This window comes from Maylandia zebra, linkage group LG17, assembly GCF_041146795.1.
Source record: "Maylandia zebra isolate NMK-2024a linkage group LG17, Mzebra_GT3a, whole genome shotgun sequence".
NCBI classification, from domain to species: Eukaryota; Metazoa; Chordata; class Actinopteri; order Cichliformes; family Cichlidae; genus Maylandia; species Maylandia zebra.
Window position 1 is genome coordinate 26,971,541 of NC_135183.1, and position 24,895 is coordinate 26,996,435.

The window sequence follows — 24,895 nt, forward strand, 5'->3', positions numbered from 1 at the left end:
TTCTGGTGTCCTACTTGCATATACAAAAGGGGAAAGTCTTGGTGTGTTGTGACTTTCAAACATTTTTTATTGCATTTAGAGAATACCAAAGATGCAGTAGTCTGTTCTCCCAAATCAGTGAAACCCGTTTCTGGTGCATTTGTGCAAAGCCAAATAAACCACAAAAAGCAAAAACTGTGGCACAATGCAAAGAGGCACGGAGACTTTTCAAGGCAGTTTGTGTGTTAAAAGCATAAAAAGATCTCAAAGGTAATGTGCAAAAAGACCTCGAACTAATATTGCACAGTTACATCTCATTTTTCTACATTAAAAAAAAGGCAAATGTATCATATCCCATGCATTCAAAGTGTTTGTTATACACTTCCTTTTGTTTAATTATTGGCTATAAGAACAAATTTTCCCCTCCATCCCCATATGGAAGTGTGGAAAAAAATGCTTACTGTGACCTGAGTTGATAAGATGAATAATTTAAACAACCATGATGCTAAAAGGCAAGTTGGTAGAATGCATTATTGGAGTGGAAGATTGTCAGGCAGCATTTAAAAGTGTCCTTGTAAACTTCACCCATGACAAGGCCTGCAATGAGGTAAATTCTGAAATTCAACAATAAAAAGGATGTGTTAACCATCCAAAAATAAATCTCATATAAATCTCAAGTTAGAGGAACGTGGCAGCATCGTGGTTACGTTGCTGCACAGTCTTCTGGAGGTCAGGAAATCATCTTGATGGCTCACACCAGCACACGTCTCACCCTGCGTGTGTGATTGGTCCTGACGTTGGTCTGGATCATTGCTGTGGAAAATCATAAACAAATCAACAAAAGTCTAATGTTAAATAAATGTTACATCACTTTTTCATATTGGAACAGGTAGATATGGATAGTCAGTTGTTTATTAAAATGCCTCTAAGAGCCAACAATTAATTATTATTTCGAGTTTTTTACTACAGGATTAAAATATAAAAACTCAACCTCCAAAGTCAAGATTGTAGGATTGTCCTGCCACTGTGAAGGGCATGGTGCCTTTGTTGTTTTGTTGGTACTTGCTCTCAATGTCATCACTGGTTACTGAGCAGTCAGTGGAAGTCCTTTTCTGTTAAGACAAAATCCACAGACAAACTGTGATGATTTATGTCAATGCAATAACTCAGAAATTGTACTTTGAATAATCCTAAAAATAACATCCACTGCACAGATGACATACCCTGTGTTTGAACTCGTGCCATTTTCCACTGTCGCCTTCAAATTCCCACTGTGGCTTAGTGCCCAAGCTAAGATTCTGGAAACCTGAGGATGCTAGAGCAACTCTGCGACAACAAAATCAAAAATATTTCATAAAACAGAAAACTATGTTAAATTCTCTCATCTTATCTTCTTGACAATTTTTAACTGAACAAAAATCCTTGAGGAAAATTAACACTCACCCCCTGACTGCTTGTGGTTGCTGGTACGTAGGTCGACGGGTGACTTTCCTCTTCCTGTTTTTACTCACCTGTTGCATTTCTAAGCAAACAAACAGAAATAAGGAATAGGCTAATGACTGTTAAGAAAAAGCTGGAATTTAGCTGGAAGGGTGTTACAAATTTACAGATTAGTGAATTCACTTCACCTTTAAATTTGAGCTCCAAAGTTTCACCATTGACGTTAAAAGTAAAGGAGCTCGTTGGATTTCTCTGAAACTTTTCCTCTATGTCGGAGCTCTTCACAGGAGTGGAGACGCCCTTTGAATCCTGTCCGCGAGGGAGAGAAGAATCATTACCAAACAGACAAAGGAGAACAATTTCCATTAACTTAAGCAAAGATCTAGTTGCTATCTACCTTGGCTCCATACTTGATCCAACGACGACCCAACATGCAGTACCAAATCCACGCAGTGTTACCGTCATCCAGGCGTCTCACTCTCAATTTCTTCCCAAAAACTTTCATCCTTTTAAAGTCTATGCTCACCGCCCTGTAGAGAGAGGAAAGTTGAAGCATGTAGTGACTACAGTGTGCCTGGAAATAAAAAGTTCTTCATAAACTCATTGCTTACCCGTATGATGTGTTGTATATTTTGATGCTTTTGGTGTGGGGCAGCGAATACTGGGCCTCAAGGATGTGATCATTTTCAACATCTTTCCAGCCTCTTCCGTTATTGAGCTGCCACTGGTAGCGTCGGCCATCAGTAAGCCTCTGGTCTGGTTAGAAAAACAAAACAAAAAGACATTATATATTACATTGTAATTGGTGACTTATTACTGGACATTAAAGCTGCTCTAATATGGCTCGAACATGTAAATATATGTATAAGGTAAAATGTGGCTCTTGCAGCTATTTGTTAGGAACTAGCTGATATTGTTGGAGACCAAAGTGTTAACAGTCAGCTAGATGGCCTCACACTGGACTGTAAAATACTTTGATAAACAGAGGAGTTCATGGTCGATTCAGGGGCTGCAAGGCGCCCAAGGTCTCGTGGCGGTAAAACAAGAACAAATTATCAGCCCTCCACCACAGGAGAAGAAGTTCTCCTGAAAAACGCCCATACTATTCAGTTTTTTTCTAATTCTGCTTTCGTGAAATTTAACATTTAACATGCTTACTGAGAACTGTAGAGGCCTGCAAGCCTGAAATGTAGCTGTTTGGTTTCTTTGAGCATTGCACAGTTTGACATTGTGGGAAATTTAGTGGAACATCCTGTCCTGGGAAGACTAAAAACTGTCTTGAATGTTTTTCACTTGTGAATAATCTTTCTCACTTAAATTAAAAAAAAAAGAAAAAAAGAAAAAACGTCTTGTGGCGATAAAACAAACAACTGAAAACCCCAAAAGCAAATACTCACCATGACTAGATGATGACCGATCCGGAGTCCTGCCGCTTGCACTGGAGGGCACACCTTGACTTACAGTGTGGTTTAGTCTACATTTGGAGCCGTAACGACAGTTTCCTTTAAGAGCGTACTTGCAAACGTGTAGGTAAGCACACCTTTCTCCGTCCCTACAGTTTCCTTTGTTGTAAAACTTGCAGGGTAAAACATCTTCCTCATTGTCTTCCTCATCGTCTTCCTCATTGTCTTCCTCATCTGATGGTTCAGCGCTGTCTGACTCATTGCTGACATCAGAACCATAAGTGCTTTCATCGTCAGCCTCTGGACAAAACAACAACAAAAAATGCATGATATGCTTTCATATTTTGTTCCTTCGATATACAGCTAAATTCTTTATTTACTAAAGATACATCCCTGAATATATAAAGCAATATGAACAAATACAGGTACATATTTTTGGGCAACTTTGCTACAAGAATGGAAAAGCATAACAAAACATACAGTTCACTGTGGAACTCGACCTGCATTGAGGCCTGAATTCAACTACAGAGGGTAACTCTGAGCCAGACTCTGAAGGCACAGAAACAACATCTGATCTCACTAATGCTCAGGGCTTTGTGGTAGACCTTTCTTGTCAGAGCTGAGGATGTTAAAGTACATATGATACTAAGCAAAAGTCTTGAGTTACCCCTAATTTGTTTAGCTTTTGCTAGTAGAGTGGGGAAATTGTTCCAGAAACTTATTGAAATGTGTGAAAATATGCATGGAAATTGTCAATGTTTGATTTTACCACCTTTATACTTTAACACAGCCTTAACTCTGGTAGGAAGCCTTTTTTTTCCATTTCTTTAAATAGTCTTCAGGAAAAGCTCTCCAGGCTTTTTGAAGGGCATTCACATCTCTTCTTTGGATGTTGGTCAGCCTTTTGTTCCATTTTCTGTCAAGATGATCCCACACTGCTTCAAAAGTGTTGAGGTCCGGGCTCTGGGGATGCTGGTCTATTGTGTGTTTTTCTAGCTTTTACTACACTGAGTGTGTTTGGGCTTTTTGTCATGCTGAGAAACAAACCCAGTGCCAATCAGCTGGTACTGCATGGTGGATTTAAATCTGACTGCACTTTTCTTATGTTCATAATTCAAATTGATGAAACAATTTTGACAAGATCCCTAACACTACTGGCTGACATGCAGCTCCGAAGTATGACAGAGCCTCCGGCATATTTTACAGATTCACAGTTGTATCTCTCTCTTGATCTTTGCACATATTGATGATGATTAGAAACATAGATTTCAAACTTGGATTCATCACTCTCTAAGACCTGTTGCCACTGATTTTCAGTCCCTGTTGTTATGTAATTTGGCATACCTCAGGCTTTTCTCACTGTTTCCGTTCTTTAAAAATGGCTTCTTCTTCCGCTGAAACCATTTGTGATGAGGCTTCAGCAAACAGCAGATGGATCAACGAATATTTTACCCTTAATATCTTAAGCACATGACATTCATAACTTGAGTTAGGCGCCTTTTGTTTGCTGGAATGACTTAACATCGTTAAGCCAATGTTAAGTGGCTTAACAAACAAAAACAATGGTCAGGTACAAGCCCTGGACTGTAAATGAGTGATAAAGCAGCCAATGTCCAAAGGAAAACCATCAGAAAGTCTAGAGTAGCATTGTTCAATACCGCTTTAACAGCCTGGCTCCTTGGAAGCAAACTATTGAGAAGTGAGGGGTGGCTCAATAATTTTGTACACTACGGTATTTTTTATTTTGAAATAACGTATGACAATATAGTTTCGATATGTTGGTAATAAAGGCAGGCTGAAAACTTGTAAAGCTGCATTCCCTCACTTGTTGTTGAGCTGCTTTGTCCATTTCACTTTAGAACTATGTTTAGCTATTATTTTTTCACCTGCTCCACCTTTCTATCTAATGTATGTTAATTATTTTATATATATGTATAAAATAACTTTTACAATTCTTCTGGTGCTATTAGAAAAATCTGAAAACAAAGTTTCTGTGCCGGTTTGTATTGCAAATAAATAACTTGTTTATCTGCTGCCCCCTGCTGGCTAGTTAAACATGCTATTAAGAGTTTCACACATGTTAATAATATACGTTTATAAAAACGTATAAATAAAAGAAAAATGCATACTAACTTTAATTAAATTATGTAAATGAGGAATTAAAACATAACTATTAAAGTCCAGCTTTCAGGTTTTATGTAGGCATTCTATGCAATCGAGTTTCACAGTAAATGAAACAGAAAGTAAACGTCTAATTCTATACAATGACAATCAGTGTCTCAGAATAAGAGTTCAAATCTAGACTATTGGTCTTGTTAAAATATTAAATATGCTGCACATTTGCACATTTTAGGCATGTTTGACCTCACAGAAAATCTTTATGGAAACTCTGATAGAATGAGAGCTGTTAAAAATAATTCGCATGTGATTTAAAGGGAAATATAAACAAACAGTAAACAAAATACCACCAGACTTTATAAAATATATGAACAGTAAAATATAGAAATGTTACAAGGAGCATAGCGCGAAAGATACTCACGGCAGGAGGAGGCCATTCTGCTTTCTGCAAAACACTTTCGTTTTCCTTTGGAAGAGCCTCTCCCACATCTGATTGCCAAGAGGCTGGCACTATATATACTAGGCTAGAATAATAATGTGATCTTAATAAGGCCTACCCAATGCAACAAAGTTGCCAAAAAAATAGAGTAAACGTGTTAAGCAGCTTTTGAGAATTAGGTTTAATGGGCAGTAGTAAACATGTGTTGGTATTTTCTACACTTTGGGAAGCAGATAACTGATGAGAAACAAACAATAAACAAACACCGTTACAAGGATAAAGATAGGTGCGGAATTAAAATAATATGCAATTCTCCCGTACAATGGAACAGCATCTTTGCTTGTGCAAAATGTTTATCTCTGTATTAAAATCTGCAACATAACATCATAGATTTTTTTTTCCTATGGTGTATTATGAGATACATTTTGTTAACGCTAAACTAAACTAAAATGAAATAAAATGAAATAAAAGTGAGCTGACTCTGTCCCTGGAGTCTCCCTGTCTACAGGTGGCGGTAGTACGCTCTTTTCAAACACGAGAGGAAGAATGTAGGGTCCCTCGCAAGGAACCAACAACGGGGGCAAGGAGTCTTTTCCTACAAAGAACGCTCGATAAACGGGCTGACACCAAGTACGAGAAATAGGAAAAATGGAGTACGCAGACCACGAGTACACCAGCAGCACTTGCGATATGCATACGCCCGTGGATTTCACATATAAAAGTAAGGACAAACGACAGAAAGTGATTAAATAAGCTAACTATAGCTTGGAGCTAGCTTGCGCACGTAGGAAGTGAGAAGTACAAGTTATGCTGCCTTCATTGGACACTGAAAAGGGTGTGAATTCCAGAACTCCGACTAATAGAAGAACCAAAATAAAGATGATCTTTAAATACGACTTCGGCACTTTATATTTCTGTTTCTCTTCACCATTGAGTCGAAAGGCTGAAATATTATTGATATGATTTTTGCGTCCTTTCGATTATTTTTCCTCTTTCTGTTAAGTGAATTACATGTCTGTTGACAAGGTTTTTCTTGTAGAAAATCAATAACGCAATCCTGGTAGCAGCCATGTTTTCTTTTTCCAGCGAACGTTTAAAATGACGTAAGTCCAAGTAAAGGCTTACCTTTTCCGATGTACCATGAATGCAGCATTTGTAAAAAAAATAAAAAATAAAAAAATAAAAAGTCTGTTTAATAATATTATTAAATATTATTAAATAATAGGTGTATTTAATTAATAAATAGTGATATAGTATTATACATTTTTCACACACTCTCATATATTCATTTGTAACTTATAGAATTTTTCTCTCTGTCGTTTTCAGTGAGCAAAAAAGAAATCGAAGACTTTGTAAAGCTGAGGGTTTCAAATACCTACCTCTTCTCTGGAAAGAGAAATACTTCTATGTGGGCATGGAGGTATGCCAATAATTTCAAGTTCCCAGACACTGAAAAATGCCAACTATATAGATTTCGGAACCAGAAATACTTAAAAAAAATTGTACCTTTATCTTTGCCCCATCTTACTATTACTACCAGTGATAATGGTTCATCGTTGCTTTTGATGTTAGTATAAAATTGTTTTAATCACAAGACGTGGCATATTATATTTTTAGGACCATTTTGAAACATATGGGCTTACACTGTAAGATGACCCATCATCAAGCGTCTAAAAAATGGGAAAACCTGAAGAAGAGATACAAGGTATCCTGCATCTTGTTTGTTTGTTTTCTTTTCACTTGGACAAATAAAGCTTTTTGACAAAGCTTTCTCTTTACTTCCTGCCCTCTTTCTGTCTCCTCAGGAGCTAAAGCATCCCCCAGAAGGGGTGGAAGTGTTTCCTGATGTATGGCCTTATTTCTCCTTGATGGACAATGCAATGGCGGGTCGGCTGGAGGGCAGCGCCCCCATTCTCAAGGCCTTCCCCCACAACAAAGACAATGGGGAGTTCTTGATCAAACCCAAAAAGAAGAAGTTAGCCGCAATGGTGAAGTCTTCTATTGTGGCTGCTCCAACTGAGATTGAATTTCCACTTAATGGGATTGAGGATGGGGAGGTGGTGGCGGAACAGGAGGGACCTCAGGATATAGACTGCATCTTACAAGAGGTGGAGGACGAGAGGAGGACGACGTGCAGTGAGCAACAGGTGGCAGAAAGGGAGAAAGAAGTGATGGAACGGGAGCGTCTGGTGCTGCAGAGGGAGAGAGCAGTGCTGGACAGGGAGATCGCAGTTTTGGATCGAGACCGAGCCGTGCTGGAGAGGGAGAGGGCGGCGCTGGACAGAGAAAAGGCAGTAATGGAGAGGGAGAGGGCGATGGTGGAGAGGGACAGGGATGCCTTGCGCAGGGACCGGCTGGCTCTGGAGCGAGAGAAAGCTAGACTGATGAGCCTTTCCGAAGAAAAAGAAGGGTCTGAGGAAGAGGTTACAGAAGAAAGCAGCAGCAACAGCAGCAATGTGAAAGAATCAGGCGATATGGACAGGAAACAGAGGCTAATTCATTTGTTTGAGAAGCTTATTGAGAATTTTTGAGAAAATCTCAGCTCTAAAATCCTTGCATACACTGGCTTTATCTGCAAAAATTCCCCCCTTTTTTGGCACATTTCTGAGCAGTTCCCAGTTCTCATTTGCCCTCATAAAATTAAAGATCCACATTAATAATTCACCTACTAGTTATCAATAAAAACGTTGAGCCACTCCTAGTTTGGAGAGGTCTTCAAAATGACTTTATTCACTTGTGGTTATTCCATACAGAGCACACAATAGCAACCTGTTAGCATTTTTCTTTACCCCATCCACAATCAAAATCAACAGCTTCCCGTCCCCATATTAAACAATAGTGTTTTGTTGACTGACTCTACACATCAGAGTTGTTGGTATCAGCTATTGTGCATGGTTAAAACATCACTTTTTTGTAGTGTAATATACCGAAAAATTGCAGTTCACTTAAAAAAAAACACACCTTTTTCATGATCAGAATATATATTTTTTTATATTACAGTACAGACTTTACAACCACTGAGTGTGTTTAAAATGCACATTTTATTGCATTAGATACTCAATTGACTTTTTATCAAGCTCCAGCTTTGATAACTATATTCTAGTATACATTGCCGAAAGTTATTAGATTTATTATTAATAACATTATATTTTTTTACAAAACAAATACATTTAAAGAATGTTGTCATTTTTCTGCCAACTGTGAAAACGAACACATACATGACATTTGAGGGCTTTTAACAGATTTGTTTTTCTGTGAATACTGCCTGTTGTTCACTTTTAATAAAGTTGTGGGACAGTTTGGCTTTTGACAACATTCTTGTGTGAATGTCTGTGTGTGTGGATATGGATATGAGTATCCATATCTTTTGGTGTGTACGCGTGCTGTTGTGTGCCCTGGGATAAATATCCGAACAACGGGATGAAGATGGAGTAGAGCAGTGAATATGTGCTTGGTCAGCAGAATTACACTCACTAATTTCTGTTTTTTAAGGCTGATAATTAATCTAAATGGTGTTATATCCAGCAGCATGTATGACAGTTTATTGGTAAGGCACTGTTGTAAATGAGATTTTGGATTGACGAGTGAATGAATCGTATGTGGGCTGTTAATATGTACAAATATGTGTGCGTGTGGTTGTATTTGTGTGGTTAAATGAGATCCCCGATGGGTATACGGGGCAGGCAGATGTATGCCTGTGGGGTTCTGCTGAGGTTGATGGGGTTGCCGTCCAGACGGATGTCCTCCAGTGCTCTTCTGATGTAGCTGAAATCTTGGAGGTTGCAGAACGTGTCCTCGTGCATCATTTGAATATTGTTACGCTGAAACAATACAATACAACTTTATTTGTATAGCACATTTAAAACTACAGGTAGCCACAGTGCTTCACATAATCCAATCAAACAGTAGTAAAGTACAAAGGCAGATAAGCTAGCAGCTGGGAGGCATTGATTAACCGAGCATACAAGTACTGTACACAAGTACGCACATAAGCAAGCAAGACTTAACGATAAAAACAAGTTTTCAGCCGTGACCTAGGTTGCACCAAAAGCAATTGGTCAGACGATCTCAGTGTTCTACTGGGAGTATACACGCTAAGGAGATCAATAAGGTAGCTAGGTGCGATATTATTTATCATTTTATAAGTAAGCAGTAGGATTTTGAAATCAATGCGGTATTTAATTGGAAGCCAGTGGAGGCCAGTGAGAATTGGGGTGACAGACTCAAACCTATGAGTACCAGTTAGAAGGCGAGCCGTGGCGTTTTGGACGAGTTGCACATGAAGAAGGGCAGAATGAAGCCCAGTGTATAGGGAGTTGCAATAGTCTAACCTGGATGTGACAAAGGCATGGATAAGCCTTTCTAGATCCTCACGTGGTAAGTTTGGCTTGGCCTTAGAAATTAAACGAAGTTGATAGAAACAAGATTTAATAACAGAGGACACATGCTCTACAAGCTTAAAGGACCCGTCCAGGTAAACACCCAAATTACTCGCAGAGTCGGAACGATAATCAGTGAAGGGCCCGAGGACACCAGTTAGATGGGCTCTAGGGGTATGACTGTCAAAGATGACAATTTCCGTTGTCTTGTCATTAAGGATAAGGGAATTGCTCTGCAGCCAGTATTTAACTTGTCTTATACAATGGAAGAAGCGAAGCATCGATGAAGTATCATCCTCAGTCAATTCAAAATAAATTTGAATAACATCTGCATAGCAATGATAAGAGAGTTTGTACTTTTCAATAATACGACCAAGAGGTAACATAGAGACCCAGCACAGACCCCTGAGGGACACCACAGGTAACGGGGGCAATGGAAGAGGAGTAGGTACCCATCGTGAAAGAGAAGGACCTCTCTGATAAGTAAGATTTAAACCAACTAAGGGCCATACTCGTAATGCCAACCAGATGTCCAAGCCTCATTAAGAGGATATTATGTTCCACCAGATCAAAAGCAGAGGACAGGTCCAACAAAACTAAGACCACGGTGCGCCCAGAGTCAGTAATTAAAAGAAGATCATCGAAGACTCTCAAGAGTGCCGTTTCCGTACTATGGCACAGTTTAAACCCAGATTGGAATTGATCCCAGATGTTATTCGCATTCAGATAGGTCTGAAGTTGTGATAGGACTATCAAGTATTTTTGACAGGAACGGAAGTTGGGAGATAGGTCTGTAATTAGCGAGGTTTGAGTGATCTAGGGAACGCTTTTTAAGAACAGGTTTCACTACGGCATGTTTAAAGGCAGCCGGAACACAACCCAGTGACAAAGAATGATTGATTAGTGATAATATACTAGGCCCAATTACATTAAATCCCTCCTTAATAATGCGAAATGGGAAAATGTCGTAAACAGAGTTTTTTAAACGGTCAATAATTCCCTTAACTAAGATAAAATCTTTATGCATATTAAAGCTAACAATTATAATAAAGATAATAGAAATAGAACTAAAAATAGAAAGATGTGATTTGTTGTCATTGAGCTACACTACACTGGGATCAGGTCCTAAAATTAGATAAATATTACTTGAAATAAACAACAAGAGCATGAACAAAGTCAAAATGCAGAAGCAGCGAGTTAAAACTGCTGAATTAGAGAAGAGGATGGATGGATGGATGGATTTTATGGTTTGGCCAGAGGATATACCTGTAGGTGCAGAGACCGCAGGGTGTCTGGTAGAGGCACTGGGATATAATCAATGTGGTTGTCTGTTAGGTACAGGTACAGCAGGCCAGTCATATCCTGTTTAATGTAAGGAAAGATAATCATTAATGGCAAAGAACCTTAGATATTACCTTTGTGAAAGACATTTTAAGGCACTCATGACAATACTGGATTTCAAACACTGGCTTAACATTAGAATTTTGCTAATTTAGTTGTACTCTTATCCTGCTACTTTCCTTTTATTCTGTTTCCATCCAAAAACACAGTTTCCTGCATTCAGCTGAGATAATACATGTGTGGCTGACAAACTATTGCTCCTTCCAAATGACTATGTCTGTGAAGGTTCTCAGTCATCCAGGTCATCGATGACTTCCAAATGACTAAGAAAATGTTATTTTAATTTCTTGTCGTGAGCAAATACACACAGTTTTACTTGATATGTGCGAGTCCAACTGTAAGTAAAAGAGGTGTACGTACTTTGAATGCCTCTCTATGAATACCCTTTGAGCCAATGTTATTGTGGCTGGCATCAATCAGGGTCATAGTCTCTGGGAAAGACGGCAGCTGGGAGATGTGATTTTCTCGAATCACCACCTCCTCCAGTTCAGGCAGACCCATAAAAGCTCTGTCCTCAATGGATGTTATCTCGTTGTGGGTCAGGTCAATCCTCTTCAGTTTGTCTGAAGGAAGGTGGGAAAACACATCGGAAGAAAAATTAAGCTTGCATTTAAGTTTGCGTATGGTTCTGAACTAATACTGATGTGTTTTTATTCAAAATGGAAACATACTCATGGAGGCAAAGTCAGACTTGTTGATCTTTTTGATTCTGTTGTAGCGAGCATAGAAGTGAGTGGTGTCTTTGGGGAGAGGGGGCACACTATCCAGATTCAAGTCATCGCAGTAGACTGAACCACCAAGGCATGTGCACAGCAAGCAAATGGGCATACCTGGAATACATGGACAAGAAGAAGGAAAACAGAAAAAGGAAGACATGCCATAGTAGCTTGTTAAAAAGTCCCGAATCCTCCAGAGACAACCATCCACAGGTCAAAGTTAATAAAAATCAGGTCCAAGCACACCAGAACTTTCCAAGTCCAAAGGGGATATAGGTTTTATATAACATTCCCATCTGTTCTATACTGACCTCGTCTGTCAACCACAGGCTCTTCAGGCTTGTCTGGCTCATCAGGCTCACTGGGCTCTGGCAGCTCAGAGCTCACTGACCCTTCTACAGTGCCAGCACCCTCTTGAGGGCTTTGTGTTGTAGGTGGAAGCAGCTTCTCCTCTTGTTAGAGACAAGATTAGGTGTTAAAAATAAAGGTTAGATCATAGACATGGGACAAGACATCTGGCAAACAGTAGCCCATGGTTTGCCGCAGTGTTTTAGCAGTGTTAAGCAAGAGTTTATGACTTTAAATGACAAATGAAAATAAGACTCTGATGTTAATAACATGAAATATGATTTGCAGAGTGGTCGCAAACAGTGTGGGTGTTAGTAAAGAACAAACCGACAGAAACAAATTCAGATGGCTTCTATGGTGGGATACTAAGCTATGAAGGAAAGAACGTTCAGGGAAAGCCACAGGAAGTATTTCTATAATCGATTTTCCCGTTCTGCACAACTGTGCCCATTTTTTTTAACCTTGCATAGTTTATGGGAACCTTGAACATTTTTTATTAAAGTAAACTTTTATATCCTTGTTGTTTCTGTTCTGCTTTGGGGTTCTGAGCCCTAATAATTATCCTTTTCCTAAAAACAATGCTGATAATGTCTTGATGCATTTTCAATCATCCAGGAAAGTAAATCTCCAAAAGTTGATTCTGTTCATCTGGACGAAGCGTTTAGTGGGAGAAACGTTTCGGAGACTGGAGAAGTCACTTGGATGAGTGACGAAACGTTTCTCCCACAAAACGCTAAGTCCAGATGAACAGAATCAACTTTCGGAGACTGCTGATAATGTGAGACATAGCCTTTAGTACTGCCTGTCTTCCCCAAGTCTAGATTTGGTACTGACCTTCAAAAGTGGTGGGGAGCAGAGTTACAGGGACCTCAGTTTCTCCAGATGCAGAGACACTAGAAATCCCAGAGATTCCGGATACTTCTCCAGAGACTCCATCATCTCCCGAAACCTCTGGGATTCCTGAGAACTCCCCAGAAGTACCTAGTGTCTCCTGGGCAATAATGTCTGGAGTGATTGGCAGCTCCTCCTCTTGTTAGAGCCAATGTTTGGTGTTAGGAGTGGTAACGTTGGGAGGTGAAAGGTAAGATGGACAATGAATCAACCCATTAACCAATCAATCACTCTTGAGAGATAAAATGTTAGAAAGAAAGTGATTATGAGTAAAAAAGTCCAGTAGCACAAATAATTATGAACAACATTTAACTACATTAAAAAGCAAAGCAGTTAAATGAAATTTAGGACAATCAACATAAATCCCACAAAGAATGACAAGTTAGATACTAATATGGTGCAACGATACTAACCTCCAGATATAAATGTTATCCTTTGGTCCCCGGACTCAAAGTCCCCAGAAACCCCAGATATTCCAGAAGCCCCTGAGCTCAAAAGATCTCCGGATACCTCAAAGCCAGACTGGTCTCCTGACCCTCCAGAACCCAAATGGAGTTCAGTGGAAATTCCAGAACCTCCAGAGGCAAAATCGGCCGAGGTTCCAGAAATAGCAGATCCCATGAAATCTCCGGATCCCAAGAGATCCCCAGATATCAAGAGACTGCCAGATATCAATGATTGGCTGGATTCTCCCGAGATGTGGAGCTCCTCTGAGGTTCCGGAGATCAGCACAATGTCTCCAGAGCCTCCAGAGCCTCCTGAGGCGCTAGAGACCAGAATCTCTCCTGAGCCTCCAGACCCTGAAGCTCCGGAAGCCCCAGAAGCCCCAGAGGCCCCAGAAGTTCCAGAAGCTCCAAAGGCCCCAGAGACCCCAGAAGCTCCAGAGGCCCCAGAGGCCCCAGACTCTACAGAGATCCAGAAATCCTGAATGATACGAGGTCTATCAGTGGGTGTCAGACGAAGCTCCACCTCTTGTTAGAGACAAGATTAGGTATTAATGAACAGATAGATGAGATTAACACAGTTCACAATGATGATGATTACATGCAACAATAGATGACAAATGGGCACATTTAACCACTGACTGCAAGTTAAATGGATGACATGCACATGGAACTGATTATCACAGGTAGACGATGAGGATGATGTGTTTCGAGGAAAGATTAGTGCCTTCTTTCTAAGTTAAGTAATGCTGCTTTCACACATCCAACGGCCCAATGCTGGACAAGGCCCTTTCTCTTTCATATTTACTGAACTTACTCATGAAGTAGTTCTATGATAAAGACTTTTTCTCCTTTTTTCAGACCTTTTTGTGTGTCTAGGCCCATGAGAACCCCAGATCCTCCCGAACCCTGAGGGACTAGCTGGGGTTTTAGAGGCAACTCTTCTTCTTCCTTCGGCTGCTCCACTTCGTTCTGTGTTTCCAGTGAGCCCTCATATTCAGGTGGGGGCAGTGTTCCAATCTCTATCTGAGGGAAAGACAACAGCAGTGAGTTAAAAATATATGAGAACTGCATTTTAAAATAAACATGATAAAAGATGAAATAAAGCATTAGAAAAGTTACTTTTTTATGGCTCTATGTGACAAAAACTTGCATGGGGACAAAACTGTGTAGTGCTGTTAGACAAATTTTTTCTGATTTTGCCTCTTTACATCAGCTGTTGGAGTTTAAATCAAACAATCAATATGTGACAACTTTAATTCAGGGGGTTTAACAGAAAGTTTATATTAACTGTGCAGGAATTTTACAGTCACCTTATGCATAGTTATATAATTGACAGAAGATACATCATTTTAAATTTAAAAATAGTTTTGAATGCTTGGATGAAAATCATTTGCAGTTTCCTCCCATGAGATTATCTACAGGCCCCTTTTCATCCACTTTTAGTCACTGCTTGTTTGTGGGGTTTTCTTCACTCAGTTTTGTATTTATTAACTGAAACGCATACCGTGTTCGTTTGAAATAAGATGACTGACTGAAAAATTGAAAAATATCCCATTTCTTTGCCTCGGGAAACTCTTGGTTTGAATTATGCTTTGAGGCTTCGTCTATTTTGAAGCACTGTCTAACCAGTTTTGAGGGATTTGTCTGAATATGTGCAATGAGTATGGTCCTTTACATCTCATAATTCATCCTGCTACTTCTATTAGCAGCCACATCATCAATACAAACCAGTGGCCCATGGCATAAGATTGCCTCTGCCATGTTTGAAACATAATATGGTAATATTTGGATCATGAGCTGTTTCTCTCTTTCTTGATCATGTTTATTTTTCTTCTTCATTTGTCACATATCAGTTAATTTTCTAATGATTTCTGAGCCTATCTATGAAAACTATGCATAACAACAGCTGCAATTCATAAAATTTAAATGAAAAATTTTCCTAAAACCTACTGAAAAGAAGCTGAAAGTCTGGACTGCAATCAGATATTGACTGTTTGTTTTAAATTCCACTGTGGCCGTGTAAAGAGGCAAAACTACAACTGTTGTGGACAAATCAAGGACCTAACTGTACTTGGCATTTTGGCATACAAAATATGCCTCAGCACTGGTGATGTGCAAACCCTGCTCTGTTTACTATCTCACCACTCATATTTTTCCCAGTTACTTTCACATTTAGTACTCCTGTGCTAAGCTCAGAGTCAGCGCACAGGCACCTGATAATTGCTGTTTGTTTGCCTGTTTGTTAACAAGACTGCGTAAAGACAGCAGTGTCGAATTCTGTGAAACTTAGAGGAGAGGTTGAGCAGACAAAAAAATAATGATCCAAAGATTTAAGAAAAGACACCAACAAAGATCTCCATAAACAGGAAAGTATTTTTTGATTCATAACCTTAAATTTTAACCACTAGATGGCAGCAAATTGTGCTGAAGAAACTATCCACTGCAGAGCGTGCACTATTTATCTAGCTCAGATTCATAAAAAAACTAAAAAACATCCAGTGCTGTCCAGTTTGTAAAATGCAAAATAACCTTTGCTCAGACTTTATAGAGATTCAGCCAAGAACTCTGTTTTATATCTGCTAGTAAGTGACCAGTAAAGCAGCGATACTACATCACAGTAAATATTACAGTATTTTTTTCTATAGTAAAAAGGCACTGCATATTTTACATAATCCAGCACACTGGGCAGCTTAAAGACTGTAAAAGGAACATGCAGCGACAACTCTGAAAATGTCACAAGTTTCACAATACCAAATTACTTTGTAAATCAAGACTTAGCACCTTTGTTGATCAAACAGGCAATTTTAATTGGGGAAATTATAAAAATGAGACAGCTCTGCCAAACCAAGAAAGCTTTATACACAGCTGTGCCTTTTGGTTCCTTCATTAAAGGCTTCGGGTATAGCCATTTGCTATTTTAATTATATTTACAGTCTTTGCAGTTGCTCTTCTGACAGCTCAAGAAACCTGCAGTTCTATTCTTCTCCAGATGAGGGCAGTGAACTCCCACACACTTCACACAGGTAGTACCTGACACTGTATAACGCCCCTCAAGGCTGAGTCAGTCCTTCAAAAAGGGAATGGTCCTTGTGGAACCAAGACTCACATGGTAGCTGCACAGATCCATTTCTCAGCCTTTTTATCTAGTTTTAACCAGAGTAATCAGATATCTGTAAGCTAAGAGGCATCAAAGGAAATGTATGTCAAGTGAATGCAGTCAAATTATTGAGAATAATTAACTACCTGAAATGTAACTGAGGAAAAAAAGGCTTGTACCAATGAAAAGCTATTCATTCATATATTTTGCATTTTAAAGTTTTCCTGAGAAAAAGCTGAGGATACTACAATGAGGTAGGCCTTTAAAACGTCTTGCACTGAAAAATCTAACTGCTGCCACCCCCCCCCCCCCCCCCCCCCCCCTTTCCCCCAAACATATACACCCGAGGGGAAAGAGGGGGTAACAAACAACACTGAAAAAAAGTTTCTGAAATCCTGGATTTTGGGGAATAAGGGATGTGAAAGGAGAAATGTGGAGCGTTAAGCCAAAACCAAAATGTATAAAATTACCGACCAAGCCAAAATTAAGGGTATTACTGTTATATTAGTATATATGAATATATTCATAGGCAAGTAAAACATGTTTGAGAGTCAGATGAAATCTTTCCAAACAAATTTCACCAATGTCCTCCAGCTTATCGACACAAAATAAGTGAGCAGTTTGGAAAAGTACTGAAAACTCCATAGACACCAGCCATAGGCTCTTAGTCATATGGGGTGCAGCATGTATGTATGTATGTAATATCTAGTCCTTCGAAAAGCCACATGAGTTAAACTCACTTAAACTCTTGCTGAGTGAAAAAGATAGCACACCGTCTACATGCAGAATGTCTATTAAAGGAGCAGAGTCACATTCTGGGAAATTGGATTATTCTCCAAAGCTTAGATAATACTCCATCTTAGTTACACTTTTTGAATCAATCATTTTTCATATAGTTACTTCTAGAGTGCAGGTTGGTAAAACTGTCCTACTTTTGGACAGAGCTATGCTATCTATGCCATCTATTACTCTTCCGATTGTCGTCTTTGCCCTGACAAGCTGCTGGCAGCGCCACATAGACTGTAAATTAAAGATGGACATGGGGTCTGAAACGTGGAGAGAACACAGGTTGTGCAAGGTAGTGCATTCAAAAATTCAATTAAACCTGCTTTGCTTCTAATGGCCAGCGGGGGTCAAACCTTTGGCTGCCAAAAGAGGTCTGATTGTTTAGATGTCAATGAGAAAATGTTGCTCACTATGTTGTTTCCATATTCCAGGATGTTCCATGGTTTTTAAAAAAATATATGACAATAGCCAAAAAAGCTTAAATCGGTTAAGCTTTAGCCTGGCATTGGTCTTCTTACCTTACATGAAACATGAAAGCAATAAGTCATATTTTCTTTACACTCTGAACAGTTATGTGTCATTTACCATTGTTCAAAACTTACATCCAACCTCTGGATGGTAACAAAAAACAAAACAAATAAATAGAATCTCTAATTAAGTGAACCATCCAGCTCCTAAGATGTTATAAAACTCAAGAGAAAATAGATAAGAGGCAGACTGAAGATCATGATGAAACTAATGTGCCTGCATGAATCCAAAGTTGGTGATTAAAGCATGTCCAGAGTATTTGAATGCAGCAGACTGAACAAGATTGGCTTGGATAACAAAGTAGATGAGCCTTTAGTTCTCTCAAAAGAGACAAGCCCCGAGGAGAAAGGAGAGAAATACCAAACGAGAGCTGGCCGTGGAAAGTAAAGACTCAGCATTCCAGAGGCATGGAGCTCATCATCGCTCCATTTCTCCCATGAGATCTGATGTTTGTGTGAAAAATACAAAAACCTCTCCTAAATCTTCACTCTTTTTAGAAGAGCGCTCTCTCAGATGATCTGCCCTCTCAACAAAACTAAATGAGAGACCCTTAAAAACTGCAATTATGAGTCAAAGCGTTATGTTTATTCAGCGTGGACAGCATGAAAAAAGATTCTAGTTACTCTAAATGCACTTTGTACTGCTTCTCCTCTTCCGACCCACACAGACTTCCACAAAACCTCTTGAAACTTGCTGAGTAATTTCCGATTTTATTAAACGCAGACATTATCAAAGCCATTCTCTTACAACACATGAAAACATTCTCACACCCAGCAGCTCCAAATGTAACTCTGAGCTGTAAAACTACACATAAAATATGCCAGTGAAGTTGATTAAGGCTAAAAAGCTTGGGTGGCACTAGTTTCTATGGAGGTGGATGACAAAAAACTTTTCATAAGCTGGATTGTGGAGCAGACCTTAGATAAGAGCAGTTTTGTAAGTGCAGTTCACATCAGGTTTGATTTAAGTCACTGGCTCAGAGGGAGCCAGCTGAAAATCTGATGTCATTTTGACACTGCCTTGGACTAATTTCCTTGTCACAAAGAACAATAAATTGACATGAATTCTGGCTATAGCTTTCAATCCCACTGTGTCTGCAAGGCTTGCCACATCACTCTCAGCTTGAGCTGTGATATGAGATTTGAAGGGCACTTCTTGAATTCACTTCTTTCCTTTGTAGCCATTACCGATCTCCATTCATCTTTAAAAGCCGCTCTCCTGCATAGAAACTTCCAGTAACGAGAAAACACCTAGGGGTTTTCTCGTTACTGAAGGTCATCTAGTCACTGCTTTTAGTAAAGATTCCAGCTGTCTAGCCTCCAGAGGACTGACATGCACCTGCGAAATCTGTATGAAGATCTGTTGGAAGCAGATAAAGCTTTAGCTGTGTTTGCCCTTTCCCTCTACCTGTTACTTACATGTATCTGCTTGAAAAGGCAAACATAAAGTAAGGTTGAAATCAGCTTCTACACAATAAGCAAAACAGTCAACAGTTCAAAGTGCATCAGCTGCAGTTGGACATCAGTAATATGTAAGTAAAACTGGTGGCTGCAATGTCTAAAATTATTTTGGACGCATAAATCTGGAAAACATTTAGCTTCCCAGTGGCTCCTGGACAGCAGCCGGTTCCCTCTGTGCTCAGTGAACCTGGTGACCTCAAATCAAATTGTCCCAGCAGCCTTTATATTTTAAAACATCAGCTGTCTGTCATGTTGATGTGATAAAATATGATTCATATTTTCTGTCTATCTTCTCAAGTTTTTTCAGTAATCAATCAGCATAAAATTTGTCGCACAATCTTTACACACAGACTAGAGGACATGTGTCTTCTAAATGTTTTTGAGAATCGGCAATAAATTCAACAGACCACATGCTGCTAAATGAAATAAATTCCATGTCTGTGAAAATGCCTTTATAGCGGTTGCTCTAGAGTAAAAAGTTTAAGGTGACCTATTTATTTTTATGATTAAAGGCAAAAGAGTCTGGAAGGGGTTTAAAAGCCTGAAACATACATTTTCTCTTGCATAAACTCAAAAAAGAAATTGTGTTTCTTACCTGAGGCTCACCAATTGTCAGGACATCCTCATAGTCACTCTCCAAATTGAAATTGTCATCATAGTTAGTGCTACTGTATGTGTCTAAGTGCGCTTGCCGGGAAAATCTGGGGCTGGCCACCGCCGCTTTGAGGACGAAGAGTCCGAACAGAAGCCGCACAAGCATCCTCATAGTCCACCTTGATGAGGGCAGAGTCACAAAGTCAGTGGGGAATGTGTGATTAAAAGATTTTACAGACGTATGTGAAGTATAGCACATTACAGGGAAATTACACATTCACATGGTGACTTTTTTTACTTAGTAGTTTATTGTCACTTGCAAAATGTAAAAAATGACACGAAAAAAGACGTGGACAGCAAATTTTAAGAGGTTTCCTTAAATAAAACCCTTTTAAACTGGTTCATTTTTACAGTACAAAGACATCTGTTGTGAGTAATGTGAACATGGTGTGTAGTAAAATATAGTTCCATATGCTGTCGGTGCACAGCAGAGCATGCCTTTGAACCTTACTCCATAACCAGTTCGAGATACTGGAAGGATAACCAGTCTACAGTGCTGCACACCAAAGCTTGACTTTGGGTTCCATCTGTAAGGTCAATGAATTCATTATCATGGTGCAGACAGCTCAGGGGATCAAAATATGAGGGCCTCCTGCTTTGCTTTAGCCAGAGGCTTTCTTTTCCATGGAGCAACCATCTTGGCTTAAATAGGTACTCGTCTGTGGTATGTCAAAGGTCAAAAGTCAGAGTTGATCTGATAATGAACCAGGAGAGGATTTTGTTTAGTCTCATTAAGGCTAAAGAATTTTAGAAATTCACTTTCAGCCTGTGGTATTTATGGCTGAAGTAAAGATTTTGGGGATATTTGATCATATAATGGGATACTCTAAAAGTGGAAAATCAAAATTAGTATGTGTAATTTTTATCATTAGCCCTGGCCTAGATACGATAGCTGCTGTTCATAATCTTCTGCACAGGTCTACTTAGTTCACCAAGGTTGGTCAGTTCTTAAGTATTATTCTAAAGTGGGAAGCACTAATAAGATTAACATATGCTAATTAGTGCTTAATTAGCTGGCACCACAGACAGTGGGCTTACGACTTTAATCGTTTGTCAGTATGCTAGTGTGTCAATGTTCGAAACACTAATAGCAGGTGTAGTCACATTGGAACTGATATATTTTTACAGATTAAAGAGAGTCCTGTAGGCTATCACAGAGAAAGGAGCGTAAGGGAAGAGAAGAAGAAGAATTTGACGAAGATAGTAGACAAGATGTTGGCCCTCAGGGTTAGATGGAGAGAGCGAGGAAAGGACTGAGTAGAAGAGAGCAGCAAGAGAGCAACAAGTGTGTGTGTGTGTGTGTGTGTGTGTGTGTGTGTGTGTGTGTGTGTGTGTGAGAGAGAGAGAGAGAGAGACAGGTTTCTAAGCTGAATCGACCCCTCACCCTTCACAGAGGGCCTTTATGAGGGCCGGTTGCTGCCTGTCTCAGCACTCAAACTCCAAATTCCACCGAGGTTTGTGGACAGGATGGCAGCGAGTTACAGCTGCAAGGAAAAGCTTCATTCAGCAGCAGCGACACTCAAACACACACACACATACACACAGAGATCCACGTTCATGCACACACTTGGAAAGACGCAATCCTCTCACAGATGCACACTCTGTTTTAACACACCTATCTTTCAGTGAGAGAAAACTGAGAAACCTCTGCTGCTACTATTTTGGGATGAGGACAGATATAAAACCAAAAAAAACCCAGCTTCCTAGGTTATTTAAGTCATGAATCTAACCTTGTCAGTATGAGAGGGACAGAGTTAATATGCAAATCAGTCTCTTCGTTGTCCCTCCAACATCAACTTAGTGCACTCTGCTGAGATAACTTGATCTGACTGGTTATCATTGCTATTTAAACAAACCGCCCGTCATGGAGCTACGCAATCCAGCACAGCTAGACTGAACGAACTATACTAAAGACAGAGGTGTGCTTTTACTCAGGCCATCACAGTGTACAGTGTGTGGAAACTGTATGTATGTAAGACTGGAGCCTCCAGACTACTTCTCTGTTATGCTTGGCTTTGCATTGGGCATTCCTGATATTCAGTGATTCTGCCTTTTCCCCTCAAAACCCACAAGCAAATAAGTGATGCCCACTTGGCTGTTGGTGCAAAACAATCTGGGTTATTTGGACTGCAAGAAGGTTTAATTTGCATTGAAAAAATCCTCTATCAAAGCAGGTGACTAGGCAGTGAGAAAAGTATGGTATGCACTTGTATGTAACTATACTTTGAGGGAGAATATTTGCAGAAAGTTTTCAATTATTTAAGATTCTCAGCAAAGTAGAAGACGTTTTCTGCAGAAGTTGAGCAAAAGATGTTATGAAAAGGTGCTATTTATGCACTTTTTCATGAACACCTGCTGTTATTTCAAAGACTAAGGTCATTTTTCACAAATACATACACTACAGGAATACGTAACGACATTTGAAGAAACAAGGAAAAATCAAAAGCCTTAAATTTGATACTGTGAAACACCTGTCTAACACAACTGAATAACATGTAAAACATTATGGACCCCCCAAAAAATCCCTTAGAAAGCACCTGCATATCTTCAAAAGTAAACCCAGGAGAGAAATTAAAGCCCCTGCCACACCATCTTATTTGTGTTGTAGCTCATTTTAAAAACTCTGAATAGGAGTGTTTTTGGAAGGCTTAGCTGAGCAACTCTTCCTGCCTAATCCTCTGCACCAAAGAGCCATTCAACCAGCAAGATGAAGATAGCACCAAAAACTCTTACCTCCGTCTCCTGCTTTCCCGAATGGTCCCGTCAGCCGTGATGGAGATGCTGAGGGCTCCGGGACTTGGCCAATGGTGAGAGGTCGCACAGGGTGCCTTGAAGAGGGAGGGTGCGTGTGTGAAGTGTGTGAAAGGTGTGTGTGTGTGAATTTGACAAGTGTGTAGACGTGTGTGTATGTATAGGTCTGTGCGCTCTGGCAGACCTGAGTGCCCTGCCGCTTATGTGTGAAGGTAGGCACTGAGACTGATTGGACCAGAGCAGATTGCTTTTGGTCACTCAGAGTGCACCCACCCCACACTGTACAACCACATGCACAACCCTCTCAAACATTACACACACTATACACGCACATGCACACACACGCACACATCAGACACAAAGAAACAGAGAGTAAAGGCCTACCACTGGCAAAATATCCGGCCATCCCTTTTAAGAATATGCATTATTTTTCTAAGAAGTTGGCTCAGTCAGATTGAAATATTTCCCTGTGTTTTCCTCAGGTGAAACTCTGGCATGTGTTGCTTTCATGTATGAGGGGGATCCACGGGGACCTTATACACAATGGGACCTCTGTAAGAAGCCCCTGTTAGCATAGTGCTGAGAGGAAGTCCCTGATTTAGGAAGGCCTCTGTCCTCCTTTTGGGTTGAAGCAAATTTCTCTTTGCACCATCAGCTGCTCAGTGGTCTGCTTTAACTACAAGCCTGATTTTAGTTGTAGGAGAACTATGGATGTCTTAACTGATGGAAAATATTCTGATCAGGGTTCAGACCCCCAAGGCAAGTGATTCTTCTAAAGTCCTGATGTAGATTTAAGGGGATTCTACTGACATTGCAAATACAGCCTGGCTCATTAATGTCCCTTGTTAAAATAAATATGGGACACATACACACATGCAAACACAGAGAGCAAGTCAGCATTATTTGGCCATAGTTTTGTCTGAACCTGTCCACTTCTCCCTCAGGAGGTAGCTCTAGACCTTATGATGAATGACAGGCAAACCTCTAACCTGCCATATATGCTGGGATTTATATCCACAGCTTTTGTTCTGCCAAGCACTCTTTAGAGGAAAGAACACAATGAACTTTTACCCAAAATATCATACCTGAGACAATGATTTATCACACAGGAAGCATGGGACAGTACCCTAAAAAGTGTTGAAGTTGATCTCCTGTCAGAACATTTATGTGAGTGGTTCCTAATCTCTCTCATTTGACTTACCCTCAAAGCCCTGTTGGATCCAGGGGTTGGTAAACCTTGGTGACATTTTGATGAGGAAAGAATTAAAAACTCGTTATTTCCCTATTCCACTTAATGTCTTGCTATAATAATGTGGCTCAGAATGAGGGAAAAGAAACATTTTCCTTTCATGTCAACCTTTGTTATTTTCATGCTAGCAGACTTAACCTTCCTAACAATGACAAATACATTGTGCAAAACGCCTCATTAATGAGATGTCTCATCTTTCCCCATAACCATTGTCTTACTATATTAGGTATTCACGTACTAAATTTAGCAACTTTATTATGTATAACTAACAAATCTTGTTTAGTCAACTGTTACTTTTAGCTAACAATTTTAGCTGCTAGCCATAATGCTATTAGCTAGCTGTTTTAGTCACATTTACAAGCAACTGACACTTTTTAAATATTAGCTTATTCAAATTAGATGAGTCAGTCTTTCCATATATATCTTAGCTATTGCAACTGTGTTTGAAATATTGCTGAATTAGCTAACTGACTTGAGCTTATGCAGATGTCACTCCAAAGAAGAGAAAATTCTAGTTGCAAAGTTGAAAAAGCAAGAAAATAGCAATTCATGAATCATATATCACGTTCTTGAGTAGAACCTGGTCAATACATTGCAATTTTAGCTAGTCTGGCGTGGCTGCCCCAACTTTCTGAGTTGTAACACCGACTTGGGGGGTGTCAGAATGTTCTGCTGCAGTGGAACTTAGAAATCGCTACTTCCTGCTTCTCTCCCACATAGCTTTCTGGTCCAATAAACAAAGCCATTGTTGAAGTGATTTAAACTTGCATCCTTTCTGGAGGCTACCACATGGCTATACTTTTGATTGCA

General features: G+C 39.7%; 3 protein-coding genes across 3 annotated transcripts; 1 reads left to right on the forward strand and 2 right to left on the reverse strand.

The window, feature by feature from the left end:
* Window positions 1–44: 44 nt before the first annotated feature.
* si:ch211-244b2.4 (uncharacterized) lies at window positions 45–5,476 on the reverse strand. Its single transcript, XM_004548317.5, has 9 exons — window positions 5,362–5,476; window positions 2,817–3,122; window positions 2,031–2,175; window positions 1,817–1,949; window positions 1,608–1,728; window positions 1,423–1,501; window positions 1,203–1,305; window positions 971–1,091; window positions 45–792 (listed from the first exon to the last, which is right to left on the reverse strand). Exons 1-9 carry the CDS (start codon window positions 5,375–5,377, stop codon window positions 731–733), a joined length of 1,086 nt encoding a protein of 361 aa, XP_004548374.3. The 5' UTR covers window positions 5,378–5,476; the 3' UTR covers window positions 45–730.
* A 450-nt stretch (window positions 5,477–5,926) lies between these two features.
* On the forward strand, window positions 5,927–8,679 carry si:dkeyp-38g8.5 (uncharacterized). The gene is made up of 4 exons (XM_004548315.3): window positions 5,927–6,100; window positions 6,706–6,799; window positions 6,997–7,084; window positions 7,185–8,679. The coding sequence occupies exons 1-4, from the start codon at window positions 6,028–6,030 to the stop codon at window positions 7,908–7,910; spliced, it is 981 nt and encodes a 326-aa protein (XP_004548372.1). The 5' UTR covers window positions 5,927–6,027; the 3' UTR covers window positions 7,911–8,679.
* On the reverse strand, window positions 8,656–23,064 carry epyc (epiphycan). Its single transcript, XM_012918332.4, has 10 exons — window positions 22,819–23,064; window positions 20,027–20,204; window positions 14,421–14,583; window positions 13,528–14,085; window positions 13,058–13,252; window positions 12,187–12,327; window positions 11,831–11,989; window positions 11,520–11,722; window positions 11,025–11,120; window positions 8,656–9,200 (listed from the first exon to the last, which is right to left on the reverse strand). Exons 2-10 carry the CDS (start codon window positions 20,195–20,197, stop codon window positions 9,030–9,032), a joined length of 1,857 nt encoding a protein of 618 aa, XP_012773786.2. The 5' UTR covers window positions 20,198–20,204; window positions 22,819–23,064; the 3' UTR covers window positions 8,656–9,029.
* Window positions 23,065–24,895: the final 1,831 nt, after the last annotated feature.